Genomic DNA, 27796 nt, shown 5'->3' with positions numbered 1-27796 from the left:
TGACAAGCCCAATCCCTGTTCTAGGCCTCATTTATTCCGTAAATTTTTATTGAACATCAGTTTTATGACAGGCAATGGACTACATGCTGAGGATAAGCAGGGAACAGGAAAAGAAGGCTAACTGGGAGACTGTTTTGGTGCTTATAATGCTGGACTTCTTATACATGCTTCCCACATTTCAGCCCAGGGCCCGACTCCTCCTGGCTGCAAAGGTGGGCCTTCTGAAGCAGTGCTGCAGGCCTGGCAGCTCTGTTCTGACATCATCCTCCATCTTTCTAGGACCCTTGGAAAACCTCATTCTTGCTTTTGTGCATCTCACTGTGTTTTTGACTCCCTGAGTACTTAGAAAACTTATTCATACATCCCAGCCTTCACTGGAAAAAGGAAAATCTAGGGGTTTTTTTCCCTTCATGTGCCAACTTTCCCTTCTCCGTCTCTCTGTGTCTTTCCCTCCCTGGGTTGAGAGTCATTTATGATCTTCCCAATCTGTGGAATATGTTCCTCCAGGCTCAGCATCATGTTCTTTTTCTGTGTTGTGAGAGGCAATCCTTACTAGTCAGCCACAGTTACACAGGAACGTTGCTTAAGATCTGCTCATGAAAAGTGAGGTCCATGGACCTACATAATTGGTGTCACCTAAGCTCTTCCTTGAAATGCAGAATCTCAGGCCACGATCCAGACTTACTGAGTTAGAATCTGCGTTTAAACCTTATCCCCAAGCAATCCACATGCATGTTACAGTTTGAGATAATCTTAGGGAAGTTTTTTTTTTTTTTTTACATCATTATTGGAGTACAATTGCTTTACAATGGTGTGTTAGTTTCTGCTTTATAACAAGGTGAATCAGTAATACATATACATATATTCCCATATCTCTTCCCTCTTCTGTCTCCCTCCCTCCCATCCTCCCTATCCCACCCCTCTAGGTGGTCACAAAGCACCAAGCTGATCTCCCTGTGCTACGTGGCTGTTCCCACTAGCTATCTATTTTACGTTTGGTAGTGTATATATGTCCATGCCACACTCTCACTTTGTCACAGCTTACCCTTTCCCCTCCCCATATCCTCAAGTCCATTCTCTAGTAGGTCTGTGTCTTTATTCCCGTCTTACCCCGAGGTTCTTCATGACATTTTTTTTTTCTTAGATTCCATATACATGTGTTAGCATACGGTATTTGTCTTTCTCTTTCTGACTTACTTCACTCTCTATGACAGACTCTAGGTCCATCCACCTCACTACACATAACTCAATTTCGTTTCTTTTTATGGCATGGGCAGAAGACCTAAATAGACATTTCTCCAAAGAAGATATACAGATTGCCAACAAACACATGAAAGGATGCTCAACATCACTAATCATTAGAGAAATGCAAATTAAAACTACAATGAGGTATCACCTCATACCGGTCAGAATGGCCATCATCAAAAAATCTAGAAACAATAAATGCTGGAGAGGGTGTGGAGAAAAGGGAACACTCTTGCACTGTTGGTGGGAATGTGAATTGATACAGCCACTATGGAGAATAGTATGGAGGTTCCTTAAAAAACTAAAAATAGAACTACCGTACAACCTAGCAATCCCACTACTGGGCATATACCCTGAGAAAACCATAATTCAAAAAGAGTCATGTACCAAAATGTTCATTGCACCTCTATTTACAATAGCCAGGACATGGAAGCAACCTAAGTGTCCATTGACAGCTGAATGGATAAAGAAGATGTGGCACATATATACAATGGAATATTACTCAGTCATAAAAAGAAATGAAATTGACTTATTTGTAGTGAGATGGATGGACCTAGAGTCTGTCATACAGAGGGGAGTAAGTCAGAAAGAGAAAAACAAATACCATATGCTAACACATATATATGGAATCTAAAAAAAAAAAATGGTTCTGGATAACCTAGGGGCAGGACAGGAATAAAGATGCAGAGGTAGAGAATGGACGTGAGGACACGGGGATGGGGAAGGGTAAGCTGGGATGAAATGAGAGACTGGCATGGACATATATATACTACCAAATGTAAAATAGATAGCTAGTGGGAAGCAGCCACATAGCACAGGGAGATCAGCTCAGTGCTTTGTGACCACCTAGAGGGGTGGGATAGGGAGGGTGGGAGGGAGATGCAAGAGGGAGGAGGTATGGGAATATATGAATAGCTGATTCATTTTTTTATAAAGCAGAAACTAACACACCATTGTAAAGCAATTATACTCCAATAAAGATGTTAAAAAATAATAATAAGTTTAAAAAAATAAAGCTAAGGAAGTAAAATATATAGAGTATTAAATGGTGGTAAGAGCTATGGAGAAAAATTAAGCAGGAACGAAAGATGGGGAAAACAGAACAAAACAAAATTCAAGTGAAATCACCTTCTTGGTTCTCAGTCAGAATGCTGGCTCTGTACTACTTTTGCAGAAGCCGCACCAGGAAGACCCATGCTCCAAATTTTTCATTTTTTAAAAAATTTGGCCATTCTGGCTGAGCTGAAAATCTCCCATTGAAATAGATTCTAAAATATAGTGTTTTTTCCTAAATATTTAAGCTACTCATAGAATAATTTGAATATAATTTATGTGTGACCTTAACTGAAATCTGACCTAATTCTAACCTCTCTTCCATTCTGTTGCCTGAGTGGCTTTTAAAAAATAGACCTGGTTATGTTACTGTACTACTCAAAAAGTCTTCAACAATTTGAAATCAATGTCCTTAACTTGGCACTCAGTACTCCCACAAATCTGGCCCCAGACTACTCTCTGGTTCTAACCTTGCCTAAAGGTCCCGTGGTGCCCATCTTCATATCTTTGTTCACCCTGTCTCTTCTGAGAATGCCCTGTCCACTTCATGTCTGCCTTTCGAAACCTAACTCATTTTTACACCCCAGCTCAAATGCTACCTCCTTCATGGGGCATCCCCAGTCCCCACCTTAACCCCTCTCTCATCCTAGTTTTACTTATTCCCTGTTATTTTACTTCTTCCCCACTCTGTGCTTCCAAGAACTTCATATCATTGCCACAGCATTAATTACACCTTTCCTTGTGTTAGCAAATGTTTGGGAAGTAATAGTGAATAGTGCCTAAGGAAAAGGAATACAGACTTTTGAGCCAGACTAGACCTGAGTCAAAACCCTGACTCTTAGGCAAGTCATTTAACTTTTCTGACTTTCAGTTTCCTCATCTGTGAACAGAAGAAAATAGTACCAAATCTGCATGGACTGGTAGGGGAGAGCATATGAGAATATGCAGTAAAGGTCTTTAATAAGGGGTAGCTATTATTACCACAGTTATTCATATCCTGTCCCCAACTAGTTCATCAGCAGTACCTAGCAACATCTTACTCTCCATAGTGTTTTCTGGATTGACTGGAAGCAATCCAAATTGATGGCATCTGCTGCCTGGATCTCACTGAGCTATTAGTTTTCCAACATCTGTTTTGAATTTCAGAAAGAAATGTCCATTTTTAGGCAACAGCAGTGTTTTCCTGTGGCATTTCAATATGTCTTAATCCTGAAATGATTATAACTTGTGCTTGATTGAATCCAAGTCAGCAAAGTCATGGAGAACAGCCCAGCCCACAAGCACATCCACTTTACGTAGGCCTAAGAAAGCACAGCCCTCTGTACAAAGAGCCCAAACACCAAGGAACACTATATCAGCTTTTAGTGACATTGCCCTTTGTTCAGATGTTTAAAGTATGACAATAATAGAGCTTGAGAAGCTCTTGTTTATCCACAATACTGTGAGACAGAGAGAGTGTAGAAATCCTGGTTTTCTTTGATGTCTAGAGTACTGGTAACTACTCAAGATGTTATAATGACAATTATTGACTCCCTTCTCTTGACTCCCAATTCCCTTATAAACTAAAAAAGAAAAGAAAAGAAAAGAAACGCCACGATTTTCTCCAGTAGTTTCTAAATTATTTCCTATGGAAAGCAGAATTTTCTAAACTACCATGCTTTATGAATCCTGTCTCTGTTTCAGCACCAAGGACAGAACCCCGCCAGGCTTGATGCCCACCCATCCCATTTAATTAACAAAATTTTAAATGTTTTAAAATTTCTGCTCAGATGTTTATTCGATCATCTAATATATTGGTTTTCTGAACACTGGTTATATGTCAGGCCTTGATATGGTATACAAAGGCTTACGGCTCTCAAGGTTGAACTGAGGCAGGAGATGAGCAAGAAAGGCAAGTTAATAAATATAACACCATATGACAGGTGCTGTTACGGAGTTATGTACAAGCCATGTGGGAGCCAGGGGAGGGAGTGATTAACTCTGACTAGTAAAGGAAGGCTTTTCAAAGGAGTTGACATTTGAGCTGGGTACTGAGCATTGAGTGAAGTTTGTAATGCAGAGAAGAGACTCCATGAAAAAGTACAGAGCATATTAAGAAATTTCTAGAAATGTGGTTTGATGTGGCTGAAAAATTGAGTGAGTGAAAGATTAAGGGAAGAGGTAAGGAATAGGCTAGGTCAGATCACCAAGTACTTGTATACCAAGCTAAGGGTTTAGGCTTTATCCTGGGAAAGTTAAGAGCTGTGTAAAGGTTTTGAGCAGAGGCATGATCTAATCAGATTTGTGGTTTAGAAAGATACTTCATGCAGAAAGAGAGAAAATATACTAAAAAATAAATAAATGAGAGGGCAGAAGGGCAGATGACGGTGACATTCCTCCATGTGGTTCTGGAATGAGGGCTCACTCCATCATAATCAGGATTAGACACGGAGAATTTACTTGGCCCAGCTCCCGTTCACTGTTCACCATGTTTCACATATGGATTATGTCTCTCCAGATTCTTCCAAGAAGATAAATGATGTCTTGGCTGAATTTAATGAGGGTGGGAGCCTCAAACAATATGACCCACATGAGGTAAGAACATTTTCATTTCAAGCCTTTAAAAACCCCACGTTCTAACCTTCCCATAATTTGTTCCTCTCTTAGAAGTTTAGCTCACTTTGAAGAACATGCTTCTCAACATATTTTCTCCCAAGTTTCAAGTGAGCCATTGGTGCTACCTGGAATCATAAGTTCCTCAAGTCCATTCACCTTCTCACTATCCTAGAAGGCCACATCATACCTTCTCTTCTCTCCTCAAATCTCTCATTCCTCCTCCCTTTCTCAATTCCCAGTTATCAACTGTGTTTTCTACATCACTGAGAAAATAGAAACAGTCAGAAGCAATCTTCCCCCAAATCCTCACCTTATGTGCCCACCTAGCTGTACCTTTTCTCCTGTAATTAGGGACAAGCTTTCCATGCTCTGATCTCAGTCTAACCCCTCCACTTGTGCACTCAGTCCCGTCCTCTTTGGTCTATTGACAGGCATTGCTTCAACAACGTATTCTTCTCTCACTCTCACTCCATCTCCTTCCCATCAGCTTTCTCTATGTATTAGATCTTCCTCATCAACAAATAAACATACTGCTCTTTCTCCTACATTAAAAAACCTTTTTCCGGCTCCACTTCTCCCTCCAGCTACCACCTCATTTCTCTCCTGTCCTTTATAACAAGTAAGCTGTGCAAAAGATGTGTCTATACTCATTGCCTCCAATTTCTCCTCTTCCCGCTTTTCTGAAAGCTCTTCAAGCAGCATGTAACCCCCACGCCTACACTAAAATCACTAGTCAAAATAGCCAAGGACCTGCATGTGGCTAAAACTCAAGTCATTTTACTCAACAGCATTGCACCTGATTGGTCAAATCTTCTTTCACTTGGTTTTCAGGACACTATACGCTTCTGATTTTCCTCTTACCCCTTTACTTGACATTTCCACTTAAAAATCAAATAGGTATCTCAAACTTAACATAAGCTAAACTGAGCTCCTTGATCTTTCTCTATAAAACCTGTTTTTCCAGCAGTCTTTCCCATTTCAGTAAATGACAAGTCCAGTCTTCAAGTTATTCAGCCTAAAACTATGGAGTCATCATTGACTTTTCTCTTTTTCTCACATCCCACATCTAATTCATCAGCCGCCTCCATCATTTTTACCTTCAAAATACATCCAAAATCCAGACACATCTCACTACCTGCTCTGCTATCACCCTGACCTGAGGCACCACCATATTTCGCCCAGATTATTGCAATAGTCTCCTCTTAGGCTCCCTGTTTTTGCTCTTGACCTTGAAAGTCTATTCTTTACACACGTCCTGAGCAGTCTGTTAAAACTGAAGTCAGATCATGTCACTGCTGTGTTCCACAATCTTTTATGGTCTGCCCACCTGGTACTCAGAGTCAAAATCAAGGTCATTACAATCTGCATCTCCCCTACTATTGGACCTCGTATCTTGCTATTCTTCTTCCCATTTTTTCCCAGCCATATTAGCCTCCTTGATGCCTTCATACAAGCCAGGGCTGCTCTAACGTTAGCACCTGTGCCCATGCTCTGGCCTCTTCCTGCAATGTTCCTCCCCGAGATATCCATATCATTCATTCCTTCACCTCCTGCAAGTGTTTGCTCAAGTCACCTTCTCAGTGAATGTCACATTCTCTATCTAAAATGTTAAACCCTCTTTCCTGATGCTTCCTATCTTCCTGCTCTGCCTTATTTTCCTCCTTAGTGCTTCTCACCATCTGTCACACTGTATAACTTACTTATTTAATTGTCTGTCTCCCCGACTAGAATAGTTTTGTTCACTGCTATGTCCCCAGTGCCCAGAAGAGTATCTGGCTTATAGCAGGCACTCCACAAACATTTGCTGAATGAATAAGTGCATGCAAGACCTCCCCTACTTTCAGATTCAGGTCATCTAATGTTTCTTGAACATCCAGGCACTGTGCTGGATGCCGTAGAAGATATGAAGATGAGGAAGCATAGTTCCTCCCCTCCAGAACTTACTTCCTACTGGCAGGGCCAAGTTTAAGAGCCATGACCCTGGAGGTTATGCTGTTAGGTTAGACTCGTAGCTTTGCTGCGAACCAGCAATGTGGCCTTGAATATTTCACCTCTCTGGGCCTTAGTTTCCTCTTCTGTGAACTGAATATATAAAACAACCAAAAAGAAAGACCTTGAAGCTTGCAGATGAGTGAATTAAATAAGATGCTTTTTGCAAAATGTCTAACACTTTTAGGACACTTAAAAATAGTGCCCATTATTATTACCCTTCTGTTACCTTTCGCCAAAATGTTTTAAACTCAACTCCCTTTTCCCCGGTCCTGGGTCCTTTTATGAGGGCTAATAGCAGAAAAGCAACTGATCAGCAGGACAAACTTGGAAGGAGGCTGGCCGCTTATTTATTCGTATTGTCATCCTTTCAACAAACCTTGAGTCAGCTCCTTCTCTTCTGGGCCCTGGAAGTGAATCAACAGAGCCCACACCCTCGAGGTACACCTGAGAGGTGCTTTGAATAAAATGCACTGATCACCTGAGAATGAAGCAGGAGGAAGGGTGCCAGAAGAGGAGCCAGATTGAGAATGCACCCTTTCAAAGAACATTCCTGAGGAGGAACCATGTGGAAATGATGCCAAAGCCAGCAAAGAATGTGCAGCCCCCCAGTCCCCACCCCCACCTCCAAAAACACAGGAACAAAGACTGGCGGGGGCTGCTCCTCCGCCTGTCCGCCCTGAAGCTGACGAGAGTGGGAGGGGAACAGTTTGGTCAGGGCTGCCGAGGGTGTGAAGGCCGTAGGAGCTTTCGGAAGCAGGCCCCTGCCTCCATCAGGCTGGCCCCCGCTCTGCCATGTCCTAGGGGAGCTCCGTCACTCTGATTTCATTCTCTCTCACAGTGTGGCTGGCTTCAAGTAGGTATAATGTCCCAGCACGGGGTTCAGAAACAGCAAGGGTTTAAATTCTCTTGAGTTTGATGGCTTACTGCTGCTAAAATGTCTCAACAAGAAATGAGTTAGCTGTGGGAAGGGGCAGGTTGCTAGGAAAGGGTGGCTGGGAATAAAAGTTTACAGAGTGGCAGGGCTCCATCTGGCCATGACAAGCGTGCCCTTGCCCATCGGCACCGAGTGATTCTCTGGAGAAGAGAGCACAGCTGAAGATGGCCAGAAAGCAGACGGAAACAGTGCAACCAAAAAGGTAGGGGTGCCTGGTATCACCATGATCTTAGACTCAGACACACCTTAGCACAAAGCACAGCTCTGCCACTTGCTTTACGACTTGAGCAAGTCATTTATGTTCTCAAAATTTTTTTCATCCACAAAAGGGCAGTAATAGTACCACGTCACACTGTTGTTTTGAGACTTAAGTAAGATCACGTATGTACAATGCTCAATAAACTCTCCATCTAGTTCTCCTTCCTTCTTTGACCTGTGGAAGAATTAACAATTGCTTAGCTAGTTTCCACATGAAAGTTGCAGTTTCTGGGGAAAAAGAAAAAATGTCTGAACAATGGCAGTGTCTAAGATGTTACTCAGGGCTCTGAGAGTTGTCAGCGTGCTACATAGTGGTTGTTTATCTGGTTTGGGCAGAGTATGGGCCACTCCCTACCCATCACACATGTACCAAGCACCTACCCTGAGCCTGGGCTGTGCTCATAAAGAACTTACTCTTTTGCAATCCAGATATCACTTTGAGAGTGGCCCTCAGTCACATTTCCTTGCCTACTGAGCTTGGGGTGCTTAGAGGGAATGGCAGGGAACACGATGTCAGCACCAGAGCCTGGGACAGATCAGATACTAGAGCAGGAGCATTGGACTAGGTGTCAGACGATCAGGCTTCTGGTTTCGCTTTGATGCTAGCTGGCTGGGGCAAATCAGTAAAATTCCAGAGTCTCAGTGATGTAAGGAGATCTAGTCTCCTCTGAGCTCTTCTGACATGAATGCTCTGTGTTTCTGGGCTTATTTTATGCCATTTTGTTCCCCAGGATAGGGCCATAAATGGTTGGACATGTGTTCAATCATCATTGTTTTCTAAGTTCTCATAATAATTTGTCAGTTCTTCTGCTGTTACACTCACCACTGTTGACCCTGTGTTAGAATTATTTCAATACCTTTCCCACTGAGTCTCTTAAAGGTATGGACTCACGCCTAATTCACTGGTGTGTTCTCCAGTGGTGCCCAGCACTGTGTCTTGTACTTGGGAGACTCAGTACATATATGTTGACTGAACAGACCCCACAATGATTGATGACAGCCAAGTGTACCAACTAGAAACCCAACGTCCATTAAAATACCTATTAGGAAATACCGTGGTGTGGAGGATACAGAGATGAAATAAGACATTTCCCTACCTTCCAGGAGCTCTAGATCTAGTCGAGGAACTAAGGTGTGTATGTCATGAACAACTATATATTGCAAGGGCAGCAGATATGGGTGTCCCAAGTCAGGAACCAACGTGGAAATGTATAGCAATTCAGGCACAAGAGATCATACCAGGCTTCCTGGAAGGGGTGGCATCTGAGTTGGACCATAAAGGATAGCTGGAATTTTAACAGGTAGAGAAGAAAACAGTTCATTTAAGTACATGGAAGCTTGGCCAGGAAAGAACACAGAGATCAGTGTGGGCAGAATGTGAAGGTACACACAGAGAATTATAGGAGAAAAGACCAGAATGGTCTCCGAACTTGAAGTAGCTACAAATCTAGGTTGGAGTGGGATTGTGGTAGGGCTGTGAACCCCAGAGGATTCAGGGAGTGCACAGCATGATCCACTGGACTGTAGGAATCCTGCATATTAGACTTTCTATTTACATTGATTTTTATCTCATCTAATTTCTATTTTCTAATTTCTTTGTGTGTCTTTTATAATGTATAGTAGCGGAGCACAGTAGTACATATATGTAATGTATAAGTAAAGATAAATGACGATGTGTGCTTGAAAATCTTACAGAAGGGCGCATGATTTTAAAAGTTTGGAGACAAGTGATGTCAACTCTCCCATGGGCAATTAGAAGCCATGGAAAGTTTTTTAGTTGGGAAGCAGTCTGATCAGAGCTGTGCTTTGGGAAGATCACCTTGGCAAGGATGGAAAAGATGAGAGGACTAACAGATGGACGTGGAGGCAAGGAAGCCTTTGAGGAGTGTTGCAGTTGTCCAGATAGGACACATAGAACAGGAGTAGAAAACCAGGAGCATGGGGGACTTCAACAGCCGCCTTGTCAGGGTGGGGCCGACGGGCAATGGATACAGAAAAGACCTGGATATGACAGACGTTGCGAAAGAACAGTGGAAAGAAGGAAGGGACAAGAATTGATCTCAGACAACTGGGAGTTCAAGCTGAGGCTGGAATATTTGGAGGATAATGCTGCCATTGACATGAATAGAAACTGTAGGGTCAGGAAGAGGAACTGGTTTAAGGAAGAACCCAAGAGAAGTTTAGAGCTTGAGATCTTCTGGTACAGCATGCACAGTTTGCTAAAGAAAAACCTGAGGTTCAAAAAAGGAGGAAAACGTGGTGGACCTCAGACCAGCCACGAGGTCTCCTGAATCTCACACTGATCTTGTTTGAAGATCTTTCAGCTTTGGTTTTTTAAGAGCATCATGTAAGACTTTGTTTAACTGAATTTCCTTTTTTATTAAATCATTTAGTATACGCTGTTTTCCAGAAATATGCTGATAGTTTTCAATTTGAGGCCAACCAGAAAAAAAAATTAACAACATTTTGGAACTCAAAACTATATTGTAAAACAGTACTTGTCGATTAAAATAGTGCAAAGGAAAGGACGATGCAAAAAGAGCCTTTTAAAATAAATTAATAATAAAGATGAGAAGATCTAAAACAAAGACCATTGAATTTGTGACCTTCAAGAGAGCAGATTCAGAGGTGATGAGCTAGAATCCAAATCGAATGGATTAAGGAGGTGAGGAGAAGTGTGAAGGGGAAGGGAAGAAGCACAGGCTAGTAGCTCGAGCAGCCAGCAGTTTCTTTGGAAGAGTGACCCGAACGTGCTTGCAGGTAGACAAGCAGGTGCTGGGAGATGCCATCAGAGGCAGGGAGGGTGGAATTGCAGGTCATTATGGGTTCCGCTGAGAAAGTGGGAGGAAAAGACTTTGCTGATGTGTACTGGGAAAAAGAGGATGTGTGTGGAAGGGACATTCTGAGGTGTTGAGGCAGTGGAGGCAGAGAGGGACAGAAAGAGTACAAGAGAGAGCCACAGAGATTCTGGGGCAGGAAAGGCAGAGAAATAGAGATTGATGCCTGTCACAAGAAATGTAAGTCCACCATTTGCTTAGAGATGCCTTCATCTGGTAATGAGCCTTAATTATCCTCTGTCCAACTGAATCAGGCTTCCTTCACTCTGCTAAAGAGATGTTTAAATAGCCCAGCCTGGGGCTAAGGAGAAACTGCCTCGCAAGCTCCCTCCCAGTGGGGTCCAGAGGGCATTGCTTGTTTTAAGGACCAGGACTTTGTATCCAAAACCTGATCGTGCACGTGCCAGCCAACTCTGGTTCTGCGAAGGCTCCCAGATCTCCCAGAAGAGACAAGGGGTTAAATGCTACCAACATTTTCAGAGAGAGCCAAGTAGGCTCCCAAAAAGGGATTTTATCGCTATTATTCACAAAAGCCTGCACAGCAGATCTTGGAGGAGTGCTTCCTCAGATGATTTCCAGGAGCATCTGCTGATTTGATGAAGAATCTGATGCCATCAAAGCACAAGCCAGTGATGACTCACTGCGCACTGTTGTTGCCGAGTGTTTGCTGAGTGCAGCAGCCCTTTCTGGCACAGTTCTCCCAACCTGGGACCAGAAGCCAGGCAGCACTGGGCGACATACAGCAGGGAGAGGTTTTGGCATGTTTCTTGGTTTTACCTTCCGTCCTTGGCTTCCTGCTCTTCTCTCCTGGTGCCTGAAACCTTCACAAGGACATGTTTTGAGAGCAGTCGAGCCAGACACACTCCCTCCCCTGGTATCTTGAGGGTTGTCCAAAGAGGGTCAATTATGAAAGTAATGAAAGACGGAGCCTGTTCTTTTTTCTTTTCTGAGACCTGAATCCTCAGGAATCACATCCCTCACGGCATAAGCAGAAAATTGACATACCGCAGAAGAGCGATTTCTTCTCCTTGTGTTTTCAACTACATCCTTCTTCATCCTTTTTTTTTTTTTTTTTGCGATACAGTTCATTTATGATATTATATTGGTTTGAGGTATACAGCGTAGTGATTCAGTATTTTTATAGATTACACTCCATTTAAAGTTATGACAGAGTGATGGCTATATTTCCCTGTGCCGTACAATATATCCTTGTTGCTTTTTATTTTATACATAGTAGTTTGTATCTCTTAATTCCCATACCCCTGTCTTGTCCTCCCTGCCTCCCTCTCCCTGCCATTCTTCTTCATCTTACCTAGGATTCCAGGGCACTGACCTAGTCCTGCCCATTAGAGACAAGACCCCCATGTGGTCCCCGACTCAGGCAGAGCCCTCACTCCCAGTGCTCAGTCTTCAGCACCCCCTTTTCTTCCTAAACTTAGACATGCCTTGTCAGGAAAGCCTCCCATGGTTCCATGGCCCACCAAGCCCCAACACACAACCAACAGCGTCTTCTCTTCCTCACGTCCTACCCCCACTGCCTATGCTTTTCACCCTCTATCGACTCCCAGGCCTTTTCATTCCTGCCCCCACCAATCACTCCACTCCCTTCTGCTTCCCTTTCCATTGCCAGTTCCCCCATTCCTTCTTCTCCTCTCCCACCCTCTGTCTCTTCACTTCTCTCCACTGACTTTTCCCTCTTTATCCCTTCTCAGCCTATTAGCTACGACATCTTCAAGCTGTTCATGAGGGCGTACCTGGAGGTGGACCTTCCACAGCCACTGAGCACACACCTCTTCCTGGCCTTCAGCCAGAAGCCCAGACAGGAGACCCGGTCCCACCCAAAGGAGGGGGCCAGCAACAGCGAAGCCAGTGGCCCAGGTACATGGACCAGCATTCCCCAAGATGGAAGGGAGATTTTGCAGCTCTAACCCACTTGCCACAGGTTCAGCCTGCACTCCTAGATGGTCCTCTGTGCCTGGTAACTTCCCTATGGGGAAGAGGGGGAAACAGAGACCAGGGGACCAAGACTCTGCCCTTTCAGGAAGCTCTGTCTGATGGATCTTTCAGTAAGAGAAATAAAAAGGGCATAATTCCTGCCACTCAGGATCAGAGGAGAGGATGGGGAGAAGAGGAGGCACAAACTAATGTATGGCAGGGGCGGGTGGGCCTTCCACAAAAGCTGCCAGTCCCTGGAGAGCACATTCAGCTCTTGTGCCCAGGCTGGGACTAGCCTGGGAGAGTCACAGGAGGGGAAGGGTGTGGTTACTGTCTTTCTGGAGCTTGGGCTATAATGGGGGAGACACTACCAACCCCAATAAGTGAGCATGAACCCAGCTGACACCAGAGACATGGGCATAACCCAAGAGATCCAGACTTTGTGGGAAAGTCTCCTACCTGCCTCTCTCAAAACCTAGAGGGCATGGGCTGGTCACTACATCTTCTTTTTATTCCCCAGATTCCAACATACAGAATGCAGATAATGCTGCCAAAGCAGACGAGGCTTGTGCCCCTGACATGGGTAAGTCTTCGGGGGAGGAGTGGGCAGTACCCCATCCTTGGGGAAGGGGGAGAATCTAACCAGCAGTTGTGTCTCCATGTAATTGTATGCCTTTGAGCAGATCTTGTCTGCCTCCACCTTTGGGGCCCCTGACACTCAAATATGTTGGGATTCTGAGGCTGGATGAAGGTTCTTGCTTCATTTGTCCCAAAACAGGGCAGGTCAGGACTTCGGTCAGCTCATTAGATGTTTACCTCTGACGGGTCTGCCTAGCCAAAGAGGGGAAAAGGAGAAAGTGTACGGTGAGGGGAGGGGTGGGCAGAGGAAAAGAGAGAGACAGAGAGTGTATGGGAAGAAGTGGCCATAGGGCTGAGGTGGAGATGACGCTACCAGTGAATGGCTGAAGGGGGTTACGGAAAGAGGGTAAGAGTGTGCTCTGGTTGATTTCCCACAATATTTACATGCACTTGTTTGAACAAGTTGAGAGGAGCAAGAGGAAGCCAGCTAATGTGTTTTGAAGATCTATTTGCCAGGCACCTGCTTTATTGCATGTTTCACCTTAGCCTTTGTAATCATGCCACGTCACACACTGAGGAGCTGAGGCTGTAAGAGATTACATACCACTGTGCGAGCTGAGGAGCTAGGGATTCAATCCAGAATTGTCCATCCTCCAAGCTTCTGCTCTTTCCTGCACCAAGATAGGAAGCAATGGTCTCTCTTGAGGTGCCTGGACTAAGGTTTGTCTCCACGTAAAGGCACCAATTTGGTTAGGTCCTAGTGGAATGATCAAGGCTGCATTCCCAGTGGAGCCACCATCATGGTGCCTGGCTGTCCAGGCACCGTCTCTTGGGTCGTGACTGATGTGGAACCTTCCCTGGCACATTGATCAATGGGCGGCCATTCCTCTGTTGAGAGGCTGTTGACAGGCACAGTCCCAAGTGCAGAAGCTCCTAGTAAAACTGGAAAGAGCAAAGATTATCCTCCTTGACCTCTGTTCTAAGATGTAGCACAAATTTCCTGGACACTATCAGCCTAAGCTGGGTCAGGTAATAAGCATATTGGTTAAGAATCTGGACTTCAGAGACTTCCTGGGTTTGACACCCAGCTCTGACAACACCTAGCTCTGAAACCTTCGGTATGTTTGAACAATGTCTCTGTGCCTCAGTTTCCCCATCTGTAACATGAGATGACAGTAAGTGTTGATATGAAGGTTAAGTGAGTTATGTGTGTAAAATGCTTAGTATAGTGCCTGGAACAGAGTAAATGTTCAGTAAATATTAGCAGTTATTATTCAGGCCACCCTCCAGAAGTACACTCTATTCTCAACTCATCATGTCTGCCAAGATCTCCTTCAGTCTGCACCCTCAGTCTCCAATTGTGTCAGATGGGCATCCTCCTTCTCATGGAAGGACTCTCAGGGACTGTCTCCCTCCCAGGTTGCTCTTGGAGCTTCACATACAAAGACTCAGAGAGACAGACCTTATTTCCTTTGCATTATTGTTTGGAAAAGATTGATGCACATTGGTGAATTCCAGCTCTTGGGATGTGCCCAGGGGATAAAGATGCAGTTTTCTTGTATCTTTCAATATATATTATATACATACGTACACACATGGCAGAATAGGTAAGAGATAATACAACTGAATGAGAACTAATTGTAACAGAGACTTAGGATGAGAGAATTTCTTCGAGTGGATGCTAGATGTAGTTCTCATCTTTTTTCCAGTCATTGCCGAAAGGGCAACTAGAGGATTATAGAGTTTTCAGTGTGTAACTGAAAGACTGATGAGATCAAAAATTCACTCTGAATGGAGAGCAGAACATGGTTGGGAAAGGAGAATTGCCTCAGGACCATAAACTCAGCAAAATCCAGACTTCTCATAGAACTCCAGAAAGCAAGGATTAAGAGTATTGGTGCCTTCCTGAGTTCTTCAGGGACAGCAGCAGGGCAAGACTGTGCAAAGTATAGACTCACCCACCCCTCTGCCCAGCATCTCACCCACGCTTGCTAGGTCTAGGGCCCTTTGGTCAAATGCATTAAAGTCATAAATAAGTCTTAAATCTTATTGGGAATAGAGAGGGCATTTTATGACATAAATCATTCTCATGGTAGAAAGAATAGTTTCAAACTGGAAGCTTTGAGATTATTCTAAACTCTCAGCAAAAAAATCAAAGAAAAGCATCTTTTTCTTTACCCAGATTCTTTACCAGAGATGTTCTTAGTCCAAGTATCTGGAACTTCAAGAGGAACCTGAGAGAAGTTACACTTCATTCCCTGAGGTTCCAAATTGTCTGGGCAGAGTTTGTTTCAGTGGCTGAAGTTTCCAAGGTACCAAACAAGGACTTAGTGGGGATCCTGTCATTATGTGATATTTGAGAAAAGATAATGAATGATGATAATAGACCTTGGCTGGCTTATTTGACCACCATGTTTATTTGCAATATCTGTATCATTTGGGGTCTCAGAACAACTTCCAGAGACTTGCTCCTGGAGAAGTGATTCGTCATGCACTGTTTTCCCGTGCATGCAACATATCAGTCTCCTGTGGTCCAGTCATGAAAGGGCAGTTATCTGACTGCTGGCCCAGGGAGATGTAATTTTTTCACCCTCTTTTGTAACTTGTGATGTTAAGTAGCAAATCCTTTTCCTGTTGGGCCACCTTCCATGAATGTCTTAATTAGATGCCCCTATTCACCAAAAACAAGAATGTAGGGACAGGTGGACACCACAGAGCAGGGCCTCTGCCAACAAGGAAGAGCCAAGTTCTGGAATCACCTTAGATCAGGCCATCTGTTGAAAATTCCACGCTTTTCCTGTTGCCCAAGAAGAAGAAACTCTATTCTCATTTGATATGGCTGTTTGTGCCTATCAGATCAAGCTCCAAGCTCAGATCTAGAACAACCCGCTTTAAGTTATTCATTCCCAGAGCCAGGTGGGGACATGGTTGGGTCCATAAGCACAGCAGACAGGGGTTTCACTGAGTCCAGAGGTCAGCTCAGAGCCTTGAGCAACATGTCATTGTCAGGATGTCAGCTCAGGAAGGGCTGAAATCACCCTTCCCTGAATGCCCATGAAAAGGTGGGATAAACAATGTGAACTTCATTCTCCTGGTTTTTATTTAGTTCCTCAGGCTATTGAGATGGTTCAGCAGCTTGGACTGTTGGAGTCTCAAGGAAAGTCCCTCCATTTTTTTTAAATATATTTTTCCAGTTTTAAAGGTAACACATTGTATCAATAAAAAATTTTCTGAAGAGTACAGAAAAACTAAAGAAACAACAAAATCACCTAAATCTACCAATGTGATCACACACACACACCCCTATACGTATGTATCCTTGTAGGGTTTTTTCCATAAATTTTTTACAGAACTGGAATCAGACTGTATATATATAATTTTGGATCCAGCTTTGTTTTTCACTTAGCATTATATTCACAAACATTATTCATGTCATTCAAAACTTTTGGTAAACATCAATTTTAATGCAAGTCCGTCTTTTAACAGATGAAAAAACTGAGGTTGGGTGTGGGGAATAAGCCTTCTTGTGCAAGATCACACACCATTTAGCACAAACCCAGTTTTCTGCCTCTAGCTTGGCGCTCTTTCCACACAGCCCAACTGAAAGGTAAGAAGTAATACAGAGACTAAGAGAGAAGGTGGAGCAAGTCGTCTCTGCCCAAGAACCCTCATTTAGAAGGGTATGTAATGTGGCACCTGGGCAAAACCTCTGTGCTCTGGAAGAGGGTAGTCCCAGAGGGATGTGCTTGGATGGGTGTGGGTTAGGGTTATTTCATGTAAGGCAGCATGAGCAGGTAGGACACCAGTGGGACTGTGTGTCACTCAGTCCCTCTGGGCCCCAGCATTTCCACTGCTGGACTGAACAGTAGACCTCAATGAGGACTAGAACAATGGCTCAAGATCCAGTCAAAGCTCTGGTAACCAAAGGATCTTTGGGAAAGGCTGTAATAATGTTTTTTTAATTGAAGTATAGTGGATTTATAATATTGTATTAGGGACTTCCCTGGTGGTGCAGTGGTTAAGACTCTGCGCTCCCAATTCAGGGGGCCCAGGTTCGATCCCTGGTCAGGGATCTAGATCACATATGCATGCTGCCAATAAGAGTTCGCATGCCACAACTAAGACCCGTGCAACCAAATAAATATATATATATATATATATATATATATATATATATATATATAAAATATTGTGTCAGTTTCAGGTATACAGCAAAGTCATTCAGGTATATATTTTTTTAGATTATTTTCCATCATAGGTTATTACAAGATACTGGATATAGTTTCCTGTGCTATACAGTAAATCACTGTTGCTTATCTATTTTATATATGGTAGTATGTATGTGTTAATCCCATACTCCTAATTTACTCCTCCCCCCACTCCCTTTCCCCTTTAGTAACCATCAGTTTGTTTTCTATGTCTGTGAGTCTGGTTCTGTTTTATAAATAAATTCATTTGCATTATATTTTAGATTCCACAAATGAGTGATATCATGTAATATTTGTCTTTCTCTGTTGACTTACTTCACTTAGTATGATACTCTCTAGGTCCACCCACGTTGCTGCAAATAGTATTATTTCATTCTTTTTAATGGCTGAATAATAGTCCCTTGTATATATATACACCACATCTTCTTTATCCATTCATCTGTTGATGGACACATAGGTTGCTTCCACGTCTTGGCTATTGTAAATAGTGTTGCTGTGAACATTGAGGTGCATGTATCTTTTCAAATTAGAGTTTTCTTCTCTGCCCAGAAGTGGGATTGCTGTATCATATGGTAGCTCTAGTTTTAGTTTTTTAAGGAACCTCCATACTGTTTTCCATAGTGGCTGCACCAATTTACATTCCCACCAGCAGTGTAGGAGGGTTCCCTTTTCTCCCCACAATCTCTAGCATTTATTATTTGTAGACTTTTTAATGATGACTATTCTGACTGGTGTGAGGTGATACCTCATTGTGATTTTGATTTGCATTTCTCTAATAATTAGTGATGTTGAGCTTCTTTTCATGTGCCTGTTGGCCATCTATAGGTCTTCTTTGGAGAAATGTCTATTTAAGTCTTCTGTCCATTTTTTGATTGGGTTTTTTTACACTCAGTTTTATGAGCTGTTTGTATATTTTGGATATTAACCCATTGTCAATTGCATCATCTGCAAATATTTTCTCCCATTCTGTAGGTCATCTTTTCATTTTGTTGATGTTTTCCTTTGCTGTGCAGAAGCTTTTAAGTTTGATTAAGTACCATTTGTTTATTTTTGCTTTTATTTCTTTTGCCTTGGAAAAATGGTCTAAGAAAATATTGCTATGATTTATGTCAGATAATGTTTTGCCTATGTTCTCTTCTAGGAGTTTTATGGTGTCATATCTTATATTTAGGTCTTTAAACCATCTTGAGTTTACTTTTGTGTATGGCGTGAGGGTGTGTTCTAACTTTATTGATTTACATGTGGCTGTCCAGCTTTCCCAACACCACTTGCTGAAGAGACTGTCGTATCTCCACTGTATATTCTCCATTGTCGAAGATTAATTAACCTCAAGTGTATGGGTTTATTTCTGGGCTCTCTATTCTGTTCCATTGACCTATATGTCTGTTTCTGTGCAAATACCATGCTGTTTTGATTACTGTAGCTTTGTAGTATTATCTGAAGTCCAGGAGGGTTATGCCTCCAGCTTTGCTCTTTTTCGTCAGGATTGCTTTGGCAATTCTGGATCTTTTGTGGTTCTGTATAAATTTTAGGATTATTTGTTCTAGTTCTGTGAAAAATGTCATGGGTAATTGGATAAGGATCACATTAAATCTATAGATTGCTTTGGATAGTATGACCATTTTAACAATATTAATTCTTCCAATCCAAGAGCATAGGGTATCATTCCATTTCTTTGGATCATTTTCAACTTCCTTTATCAATGTTTTATAGTTCTCACCTCCTTGGTTAGGTTTATTCCTAGGATTTTTGTGGGGGTTTTTTGATGCAATTTTAAACAGGATTTTTAATTTTTTTCTGATATTTCATTGCTAGTATAAAGAAATGCAACAGATTTCTGTATATTAATTTTGTATCCTGCTACCTTGCTAAATTCATTTATTCTAACAGTTTTTGCATGAAGTCTTTAGGGTACTCTGTGTAGAGTATTATGTTATCTGCACATAACGACAATTTTGTTTTTTGGTTTTTTTGACAATTTTGTTTTAAAACAGCTTTATTGAGGTACAATTTGGCATAAAATAAATTGTACATGTTTAAAATGTACAATTAATAAGTTTTATGTCTGTATACACCAATAAAATCAGCACCATATCAATATAATGAAGATATTCATCAGCCTCAAAAGTTTCCTTTATCATCCCTCTCTCCCACCCTCCCTACCCACCCATCTCCATCTCCATACAGCCACTGATCTGCTTGTTGTCACTATAAGCCAGATTGCATTTTCTAGATTTTATATGAATAGATTGATACAGTATGTACTCTTTTCCATGTGGCTTCTTTCACTCAGCATAATAATTTAAAAATTCATCCATGTTGTTGTGTGTATCAGTAATTAACATATTTTTATTGCTGATTAGTATTTCAGTATACAGGTAGATATTCCACAACTGGTTTATCCATTCATGTGCTGATGGACATTTGGGTTGTTTCCAGTTTTTGGCTATTAAAAATAAAATATGAACATTCATATACAAATTTTGGACAGACACCTTTCATTCCTTTTAGGTAAAGAACTAGAGGTAGAAATGTTTAGGACTATTATGTTTTCTTAATGACTTGCCCTCTTTACCATTATGAAATGACTCTCTTTATCCCTAGTAATATTCTTTGCTTTGAAATTTATGTTATTATAATTATATTCGTAACTAATATAGCCACTCTGGTTAACTAGTGTTGCCATGGTATATCTTTTTTCATTGTTTTACTTTTAATGTATTTGTGTCTGTATATTTAAATTGACTTTCTTATAAGAAGCGTGTTGTTGGGTTTTATTTTTTAATCCAATCTGACAATATCTGCTTTTTAGTTAGAGTTTTAGAACATTTACATTTACTGTGATAATTGTTATAGTTAGGTTTAAAACCACCATCTTGCTATTTGTTTTCTTTTTTCTATCTGTTCTTCTTTTCCCTTTTTCTCTTTTTCTGCCTGAAGTTAATTGAATTTTTTTATGATTTCACTTTATCTCCTTTCTTATCTTAGTTGTTTTAACTATCACAGTCTACCTTCAAGTAGCAGAATTTCATTTTGCATATACTATAAGAAATTTACAACAACATACCTCCATTTCTCTTATCCAGGTCTTTGTGCTTTGTACTTCTACATTTTACTTCTACATGTTATAAACCACACAATATGTTATTATTGTCATAGTTAACTATCTTTTTAAAAGATTTAATTAATAAAAAAAATTCTTTATATTTATCTATTTGTATTTATCAGTGCTTATCATTCTTGTGTATAAATCCAGGTTTCCATATAGTGTAATTCTAGTGAAAGGATTTCCTTTACCATTTCTTGTAACGCAGCTCTATATGGTTTGTACATTTGAAAAATTCTTTATTTAGCCTTTTAATTCTAAAGATATTTCACTGAGTAAAGAATTCTAGAGTCTGTCATACAGAGTGAAGTAAGTCAGAAAGAGAAAAACAAATACCGTATGCTAACACATATATATGGAATCTAAGAGAAAAAAAAAAGATCATGAAGAACCTAGGGGTAAGACGGGAATAAAGCCACAGACCTACTAGAAAATGGACTTGAGGATATGGGGAGGGGGAAGGGTAAGCTGTGACAAAGTGAGAGCGTGGCATGGACATGTATACACTACCAAACGTAAAATAGATAGCTAGTGGGAAGCAGCCACATAGCACAGGGAGATCAGCTTGGTGCTTTGTGACCACCTAGAGGGGTGGGATAGGGAGGGTGGGAGGGAGGGAGATGCAACAGGGAAGAGATATGGGAACATATGTATACGTATAACTGGTTCACTTTGTTATAAAGCAGAAACTAACACACCATTGTAAAGCAATTATACTCCAATGAAAATGCTAAAAAAAAATTCTAATTTGACAGGTTTTTTTTTTTCTTTTAGTTCTTTAAAGATGTTGTTCCACTGGCTACTAGCATACTTTGTTTCCAGTAAGAAAGCTATAGTCATTCTTATCTGGGTTTCTCTCATCAGGTGTCTTTTTTCTCTGGCCTCTTTTATAATTTTTATCACTTATTGTAATCAATTTGATTTTGGTGTTCCTTGGTATAGTTTTATATATATTTCTTATGCTTGGGGTTCATTGAGCATCTTGTAGCTGAGGTTCCATAGTTTTTTATCAAATATCAACAAATTTGGGAAAATGTCAGCCATTATTTCTTTAATTTTTTTTCTGCTCCTGACTCTCCTCTTCTTCAGGTATTCCAATTACATGTTTATTTGACTACTTGAAGTTGTCCAACAGCTCACCGGTATGATACTCTTTTTTTTTCTTTTTTTGTAGTCTTTTTGGATAGTTTCTGTAGTGATGCTTCAAATTCACTAATCTTTTCTTCTGCAATATCTAATCTGCTATTAATCCCACTCAGTATATTTGTAGTTTTCATTTAGCATATCATATCTAGACACTTGATGTGGGCATTTTTAAATATCTTTCATGTCTCTACTTAACATGTTCAGTCTTTCTTCCAGCTTCTTAGATATATGGAATACAGTTATAATAACTATTTTAAATGTTTTGTCTATTATATCATCTCTGTCATTTCTGGATCCATTTCAGTTGATTTTTCTCCTTATTATTGTTCACATTCTCTTCTTTGCATACCTAGCAATAATTTATTGAATGCCAAACTTTGAAAATTTTACATTGTTTGTACTAGATATTTTTGTATTCCTATATATATTCCTGAGCTTTGTTTTGGGATACACTTAGGTTTACTTGGAAACAGTTTGACCTTTTTTTTTTTTAACATCTTTACTGGAGTATAATTGCTTTACATTGTTGTGTTTGTTGCTGCTGTATAACAGAGGGAATCAGCTGTACGTATACATATATCCCCATATCCCCTCCCTATTGCGTCTCCCTCCCACCAGCCCTGTCCCACCCCTCTAGGTGTTCACAAAGCACCGAGCTGATCTCCCTGTGCTATGCGGCTGCTTCCCACCAGCTATCTATTTTACATTTGGTAGTGTATATATGTCCATGCGAGTCTCTCACTTCATCCCAGATTACCCTTTCCCCATCCTGTGTCCTCAAGTCCATTCTCTACTTCTTCCTCTTTATTCCAGTTCTGCCCCTAGGTTCTTCAGAACCTTTTTTTTTTTTAACTTCAAATGTGGGTCATTTTATTTTTCTTTACTTTTTTATTTTTTAATTTTTAATATCTTTATTGGAGTATAATTGCTTTACAATGGTGTGTTAGCTTCTGCTTTATAACAAAGTGAATCAGTTATACATATGTCCCCATATCTCTTCCCTCTTGCATCTCCCTCCCTCCCACCCTCCCTATCCCACCCCTCTAGGTGGTCACAAAGCACCGAGCTGATCTCCCTGTGCTGTGCAGCTGCTTCCACTAGCTATCTATTTTACATTTGGTAGTGTATATATGTCCATGCCACTCTCTCACTTTGTCACAGCTTACCCTTCCCCCTCCCCATATCCTCAAGTCCATTCTCTAGTAGGTCTGCATCTTTATTCCTGTCTTGCCCCTAGGTTCTTCATGACCTTTTTTTTTTAGATTCCATATATATGTGTTAACATACGTTATTTGTTTTTCTCTTTCTGACTTACTCCACTCTGTATGACAGACTCTAGGTCCATCCACCTCACTACAAATAACTCAATTTCATTTCTTTTTATGGCTGAATAATATTCCATTGTATATATGTGCTGCATCTTCTTTATCCATTCGTCTGTCAATGGACACTTAGGTTGCTTCCATGTCCTGACTATTGTAAACAGTGCTGCAATGAACATTGTGGTACGTGACTCTTTTTGAATTATGGTTTTCTCAGGATATATGCCCAGTAGTGGGATCGTTGGGTCATATGGTAGTTCTATTTGTAGTTTTTTAAGGAACCTCCATACTGTTCTCCATAGTGGCTGTATCAATTTACATTCCCACTAACAGTGCAAGAGGGTTCCCTCTCCTCCACACCCTCCCCAGCATTTATTGTTTGTAGATTTTTTGATGATGGCTCTTCTGACCAGTGTGAGGTGCTACCCCATTGTAGTTTTGATTTGCATTTCTCTAATGATTAATGATGTTGAGCATCCTTTCATGTGTTTGTTGGCAATCTGTATATCTTCTTTGAAGAAATGTCTATTTAGATCTTCTGCCCATTTTTGGATTGGGTTGTTTGTTTTTTTGATATTGAGCTACATGAGCTGCTTGTATATTTTGGAGATTAATCCTTTGTCAGTTGCTTCATTTGCAAATATTTTCTCCCATTCTAAGGGTTGTCTTTTCATCTTGTTTATGTTTACCTTTGCTGTGCAAAAACTTTAAGTTTCATTAGGTCCCATTTCTTTATTTTTGTTTTTATTTCCATTTCTCTAGAAGGTGGGTCAAAAAGGATCTTGCTGTGATTTATGTCATAGAGTGTTCTTCCTGTGTTTTCCTCTAAGAGTTTGATAGTGTCTGGCCTTACATTTAGGTCTTTAATCCATTTTGAGTTTATTTTTGTGTATGGTGTTAGGGAGTGTTCTGATTTCATTCTTTTAAATGTAGTTGTCCAGTTTTCCTGTCACCACTTATTGAAGAGGCTGTCTTTTCTCCATTGTATATTCTTGCCTCCTTTATCAAAGATAAGGTGTCCATATGTGTGTGAGTTTATCTCTGGGCTTTCTATCCTGTTCCATTGATCTATATTTCTGTTTTTGTGCCAGTGCCATACTGTCTTGATTACTGTAGCTTTGTAGTATAGTCTGAAGTCAGGGAGCCTGATTCCTCCAGCTCCGTTTTTCGTTCTCAAGATTGCTTTGGCTATTCGGGGTCTTTTGTGTTTCCGTACGAATTGTGAAACTTTTTGTTCTAGTTCTGTGAAAAATGCCATTGGTACTTTGATAGGGATTACATTGAATCTGTAGATTGCTTTGGGTAATATAGTCATTTTCACAATGTTGATTCTTCCAATCCAACAACATGGTATATGTCTCTCCATCTGTTTGTATCATCTTTAATTTCTTTCATCAGTGTCTTATAGTTTCTGCATACAGGTCTTTTGTCTCCTCAGGTAGGTTTATTCCTAGGTATTTTATTCTTTTTGTTGCAGTGGTAAATGGGAGTGTTTCCTTAATTTCTTTTTCAGATTTTTCATCATTAGTGTATAGGAATGCAAGAGATTTCTGTGCATTAATTTTGTATCCTGCTACTTTACCAAATTCATTGATTAGCTCTAGTAGTTTTCTGGTAGCGTCTTTAGGATTCTCTATGTATAGTATCATGTCATCTGCAAACAGTGACAGCTTTACTTCTTCTTTTCTGATGTGGATTCCTTTTATTTCCTTTCTTCTCTGATTGCCATGGCTAGGACTTCCAAAACAATGTCGAATAATAGTGGTAGGAGTGGGCAGCCTTATCTTGTTCCTGATCTTAGTGGAAAGGTTTCAGTTTTTCACCATTGAGGATGATGTTGGCTGTGGGTTTGTCATATATGGCCTTTATTTTGTTGAGGGAAGATCCCTCTATGCCTGCTTTCTAGAGAGTTTTTATCATAAATTGGTGTTGAATTTTGTCGAAAGATTTTTCTGCATCTATTGAGATGATCATATGGTTTTTATTCTTTAATTTGTTAATATGGTGTATCACATTGATTGATTTGTGTATACTGAAGAATCCTTGCATTCCTGGGATCAACCCCACTTGATCATGGTGTATGATCCTTTTAATGTGCTGTTGGATTCTGTTTGCTAGTATTTTGTTGAGGATTTTTGCATCTATGTTCATCAGTGATATTGGCCTGTAGAGTTCTTTCTTTGTGACATCCTTGTCTGGTTTTGGTATCAGGGTGATGGTGGCCTCGTAGAATGAGTTTGGGGGTGTTCCTCCCTCTGCTATATTTTGGAAGAGTTTGAGAAGGATAGGTGTTAGCTCTTCTTTCTAAATGTTTGATAGAATTCGCCTGTGAAGCCATCTGGTCCTGGGCTTCTGTTTGTTGGAATATTTTTAATCACAGTTTCAATTTCAGTGCTTGTCATTGGTCTGTTTATATTTTCTATTTCTTCCTGGTTCAGTTTCTGAAGGTTGTGCTTTTCTAAGAATTTGTCTATTTCTTCTAGGTTGTCCATTTTATTGGCATAGAGTTGCTTGTAGTAATCTCTCATGATCCTTTGTATTTCTGCAGTGTCAGTTGTTACTTCTCCTTTTTCATTTCAAATTCTGTTGATTTGAGTCTTTTCCCTTTTATTCTTGATAAGTCTGGCTAATGGTTTATCAATTTGTTTATCTTCTCAAAGAACCTCCTTTTAGTTTTATTGATCTTTGCTATTGTTTCCTTCATTTCTTTTTCGTTTATTTCTGATCTGATCTTTATGATTTATTTTCTTCTGCTAACTTTGGGGTTTTTCTGTTCTTCTTTCTCTAATTGCTTTAGGTGTAAGGTTAGGTTGTTTACTTGAGATTTTTCTTGTTTCTTGAGGTAGGGTTGTATTGCTATGAACTTCCCTGTTAGAACTGCTTTTGCTGCACCCCATACGTTTTGGGCCATCGTGTTTTCATTGTCATTTGTTTCGAGGTATTTTTTGATTTCCTCTTTGATTTCTTCAGTGATCTCTTGGTTACTTAGTAGCATATTGTTTAACCTCCATGTGTTTGTAATTTTTACAGTTTTTTTTACTGTAATTGATATCTAGTCTCATAGCGTTGTGGTCGGAAAAGATACTTGATACAATTTCAATTTTCTTAAATTTACCAAGGCTTGATTTGTGACCCAAGATATGATCTATCCTGGAGAATGTTCCATGAGCACTTGAGAAGAAAGTGTATTCTGTTGTTTTTGGTTGGAATGTCCTATAAATATCAATTAAGTCCATCTTGTTTAATGTATCATTTAAAGCTGTGTTTTCTTATTTATTTTCATCTTGGTTGATCTGTCCATTGGTAAAAATGGTTTGTTAAAGTCCCCTAATATGATTGTGTTACTGTCGATTTCCCCTTTTATGGCTGTTAGCATTTGCCTTATATATTGAGGTGCTCCTATGTTGGGTTCATAAATATTTACAATTGTTATATCTTCTTCTTGGATTGATCCTTGATCGTTATGTAGTGTCCTTTTTGTCTCTTGTAATAGGCTTTATTTTAAAGTCTATTCTCTCTGATATGAGAATTGCTACTCCAGCTTTCTTTTGATTTCCATTTGCATGGAATATCTTTTTCCATCCCCTCACTTTCAGTCTATATGTGTCCCTAGGTCTGAAGTGGGTCTCTTGTAGACAGCATATATACGGGTCTTGCTTTTGTATCCATTCAGCCAGTCTATGTCTTTTGGTTGGAGCATTTAATCCATTTCATTTAAGGTAATTATCAATATGTATGTTCCTATTACCATTTTCTCAATTGTTTTGGGTTTGTTATTGTAGGTCTTTTCCTTCTCTTCTGTTTCCTGCCTAGAGGAGTTCCTTTAGCATTTGTTATAAAGCTGGTTTGGTGGTAAGTTGACACTTTTGGGTCAAGCTTTTGTTAGCACCAGGAAGGCATTTTTTCTAGAGATAATTTTGCCCAGTTAGCAAGGCAAAACTCTCTAAGTACTCTACTCAGTGATTCATGAATTATGGGAGTTTTCTACTCTGATTGCTGGAAATAGACACTATGCTTAGTTCTCTATGCCTTCCAGGGATTGTTCCCTCTCATCCTGATTCCTTCCCCAGCCTCAGGTAGTTTCCTCACACATCTGTGCTAATCACTACTCAGATGAATAATTGAGGCAACTCTCTGCTGATTACTCAACGGGACCTTCTGCAGAGACAGCAGGAGTTCCCTCTGTGCAACTCCCTCCTCTCCAGTGCTCTGCTCTGTGAACTCCAGTCACTTTGGACTCCCAGGATTCCCAGCTCCATCTCTGCAACTCAGAGAGACTTCCAGGATCTGCCTGGGTTTCCCCTCCCTGTGCCACAGCCTAGAAACTCTTTCCAGTCAGTAAGGTGTGGCATTTGTAGGGATCACCTCATTTGTTTCCCATCTCTTGGGATTGCCCTTTGGTGTTGGCCATATGCAATATCCTATGGACCATTGTTTCATATCTTTTGTCCAGTTTTTTTAGTTGCATCAGTAGGAGGGTAAATCTGGTCCCTCTCATTCCAATTTAGTTGGCATAGAAGTCATTCTAATAGTGTTTTAATGGATGAATAATTTGAGGATATAACATAACTTGGGGCATAATGGGC

The 27796-nt window shown here is 40.6% G+C and overlaps 1 protein-coding gene across 9 annotated transcripts in view; it reads left to right on the top strand.

Moving 5' to 3' along the window:
• DGKG (diacylglycerol kinase gamma) overlaps positions 1 to 27796 on the top strand; it is a 207314-nt gene that overhangs the window by 42452 nt on the left and 137066 nt on the right. For 8 of the 9 annotated variants that reach the window (XM_067738344.1, XM_067738339.1, XM_067738345.1 and 5 more), the window contains exons 3-5: positions 4796 to 4872; positions 12627 to 12792; positions 13370 to 13432. In XM_067738344.1, coding sequence (XP_067594445.1) covers positions 4796 to 4872; positions 12627 to 12792; positions 13370 to 13432 — 306 coding nt within the window. The remainder of the gene's footprint in view (positions 1 to 4795; positions 4873 to 12626; positions 12793 to 13369; positions 13433 to 27796) is intronic. The other variant, XM_067738346.1, reaches the window with a different exon arrangement.

This window comes from Pseudorca crassidens, chromosome 5, assembly GCF_039906515.1.
Source record: "Pseudorca crassidens isolate mPseCra1 chromosome 5, mPseCra1.hap1, whole genome shotgun sequence".
In the NCBI taxonomy this organism is placed as follows: domain Eukaryota; kingdom Metazoa; phylum Chordata; class Mammalia; order Artiodactyla; family Delphinidae; genus Pseudorca; species Pseudorca crassidens.
This window is presented reverse-complemented; position numbering and strand designations above follow the sequence as displayed.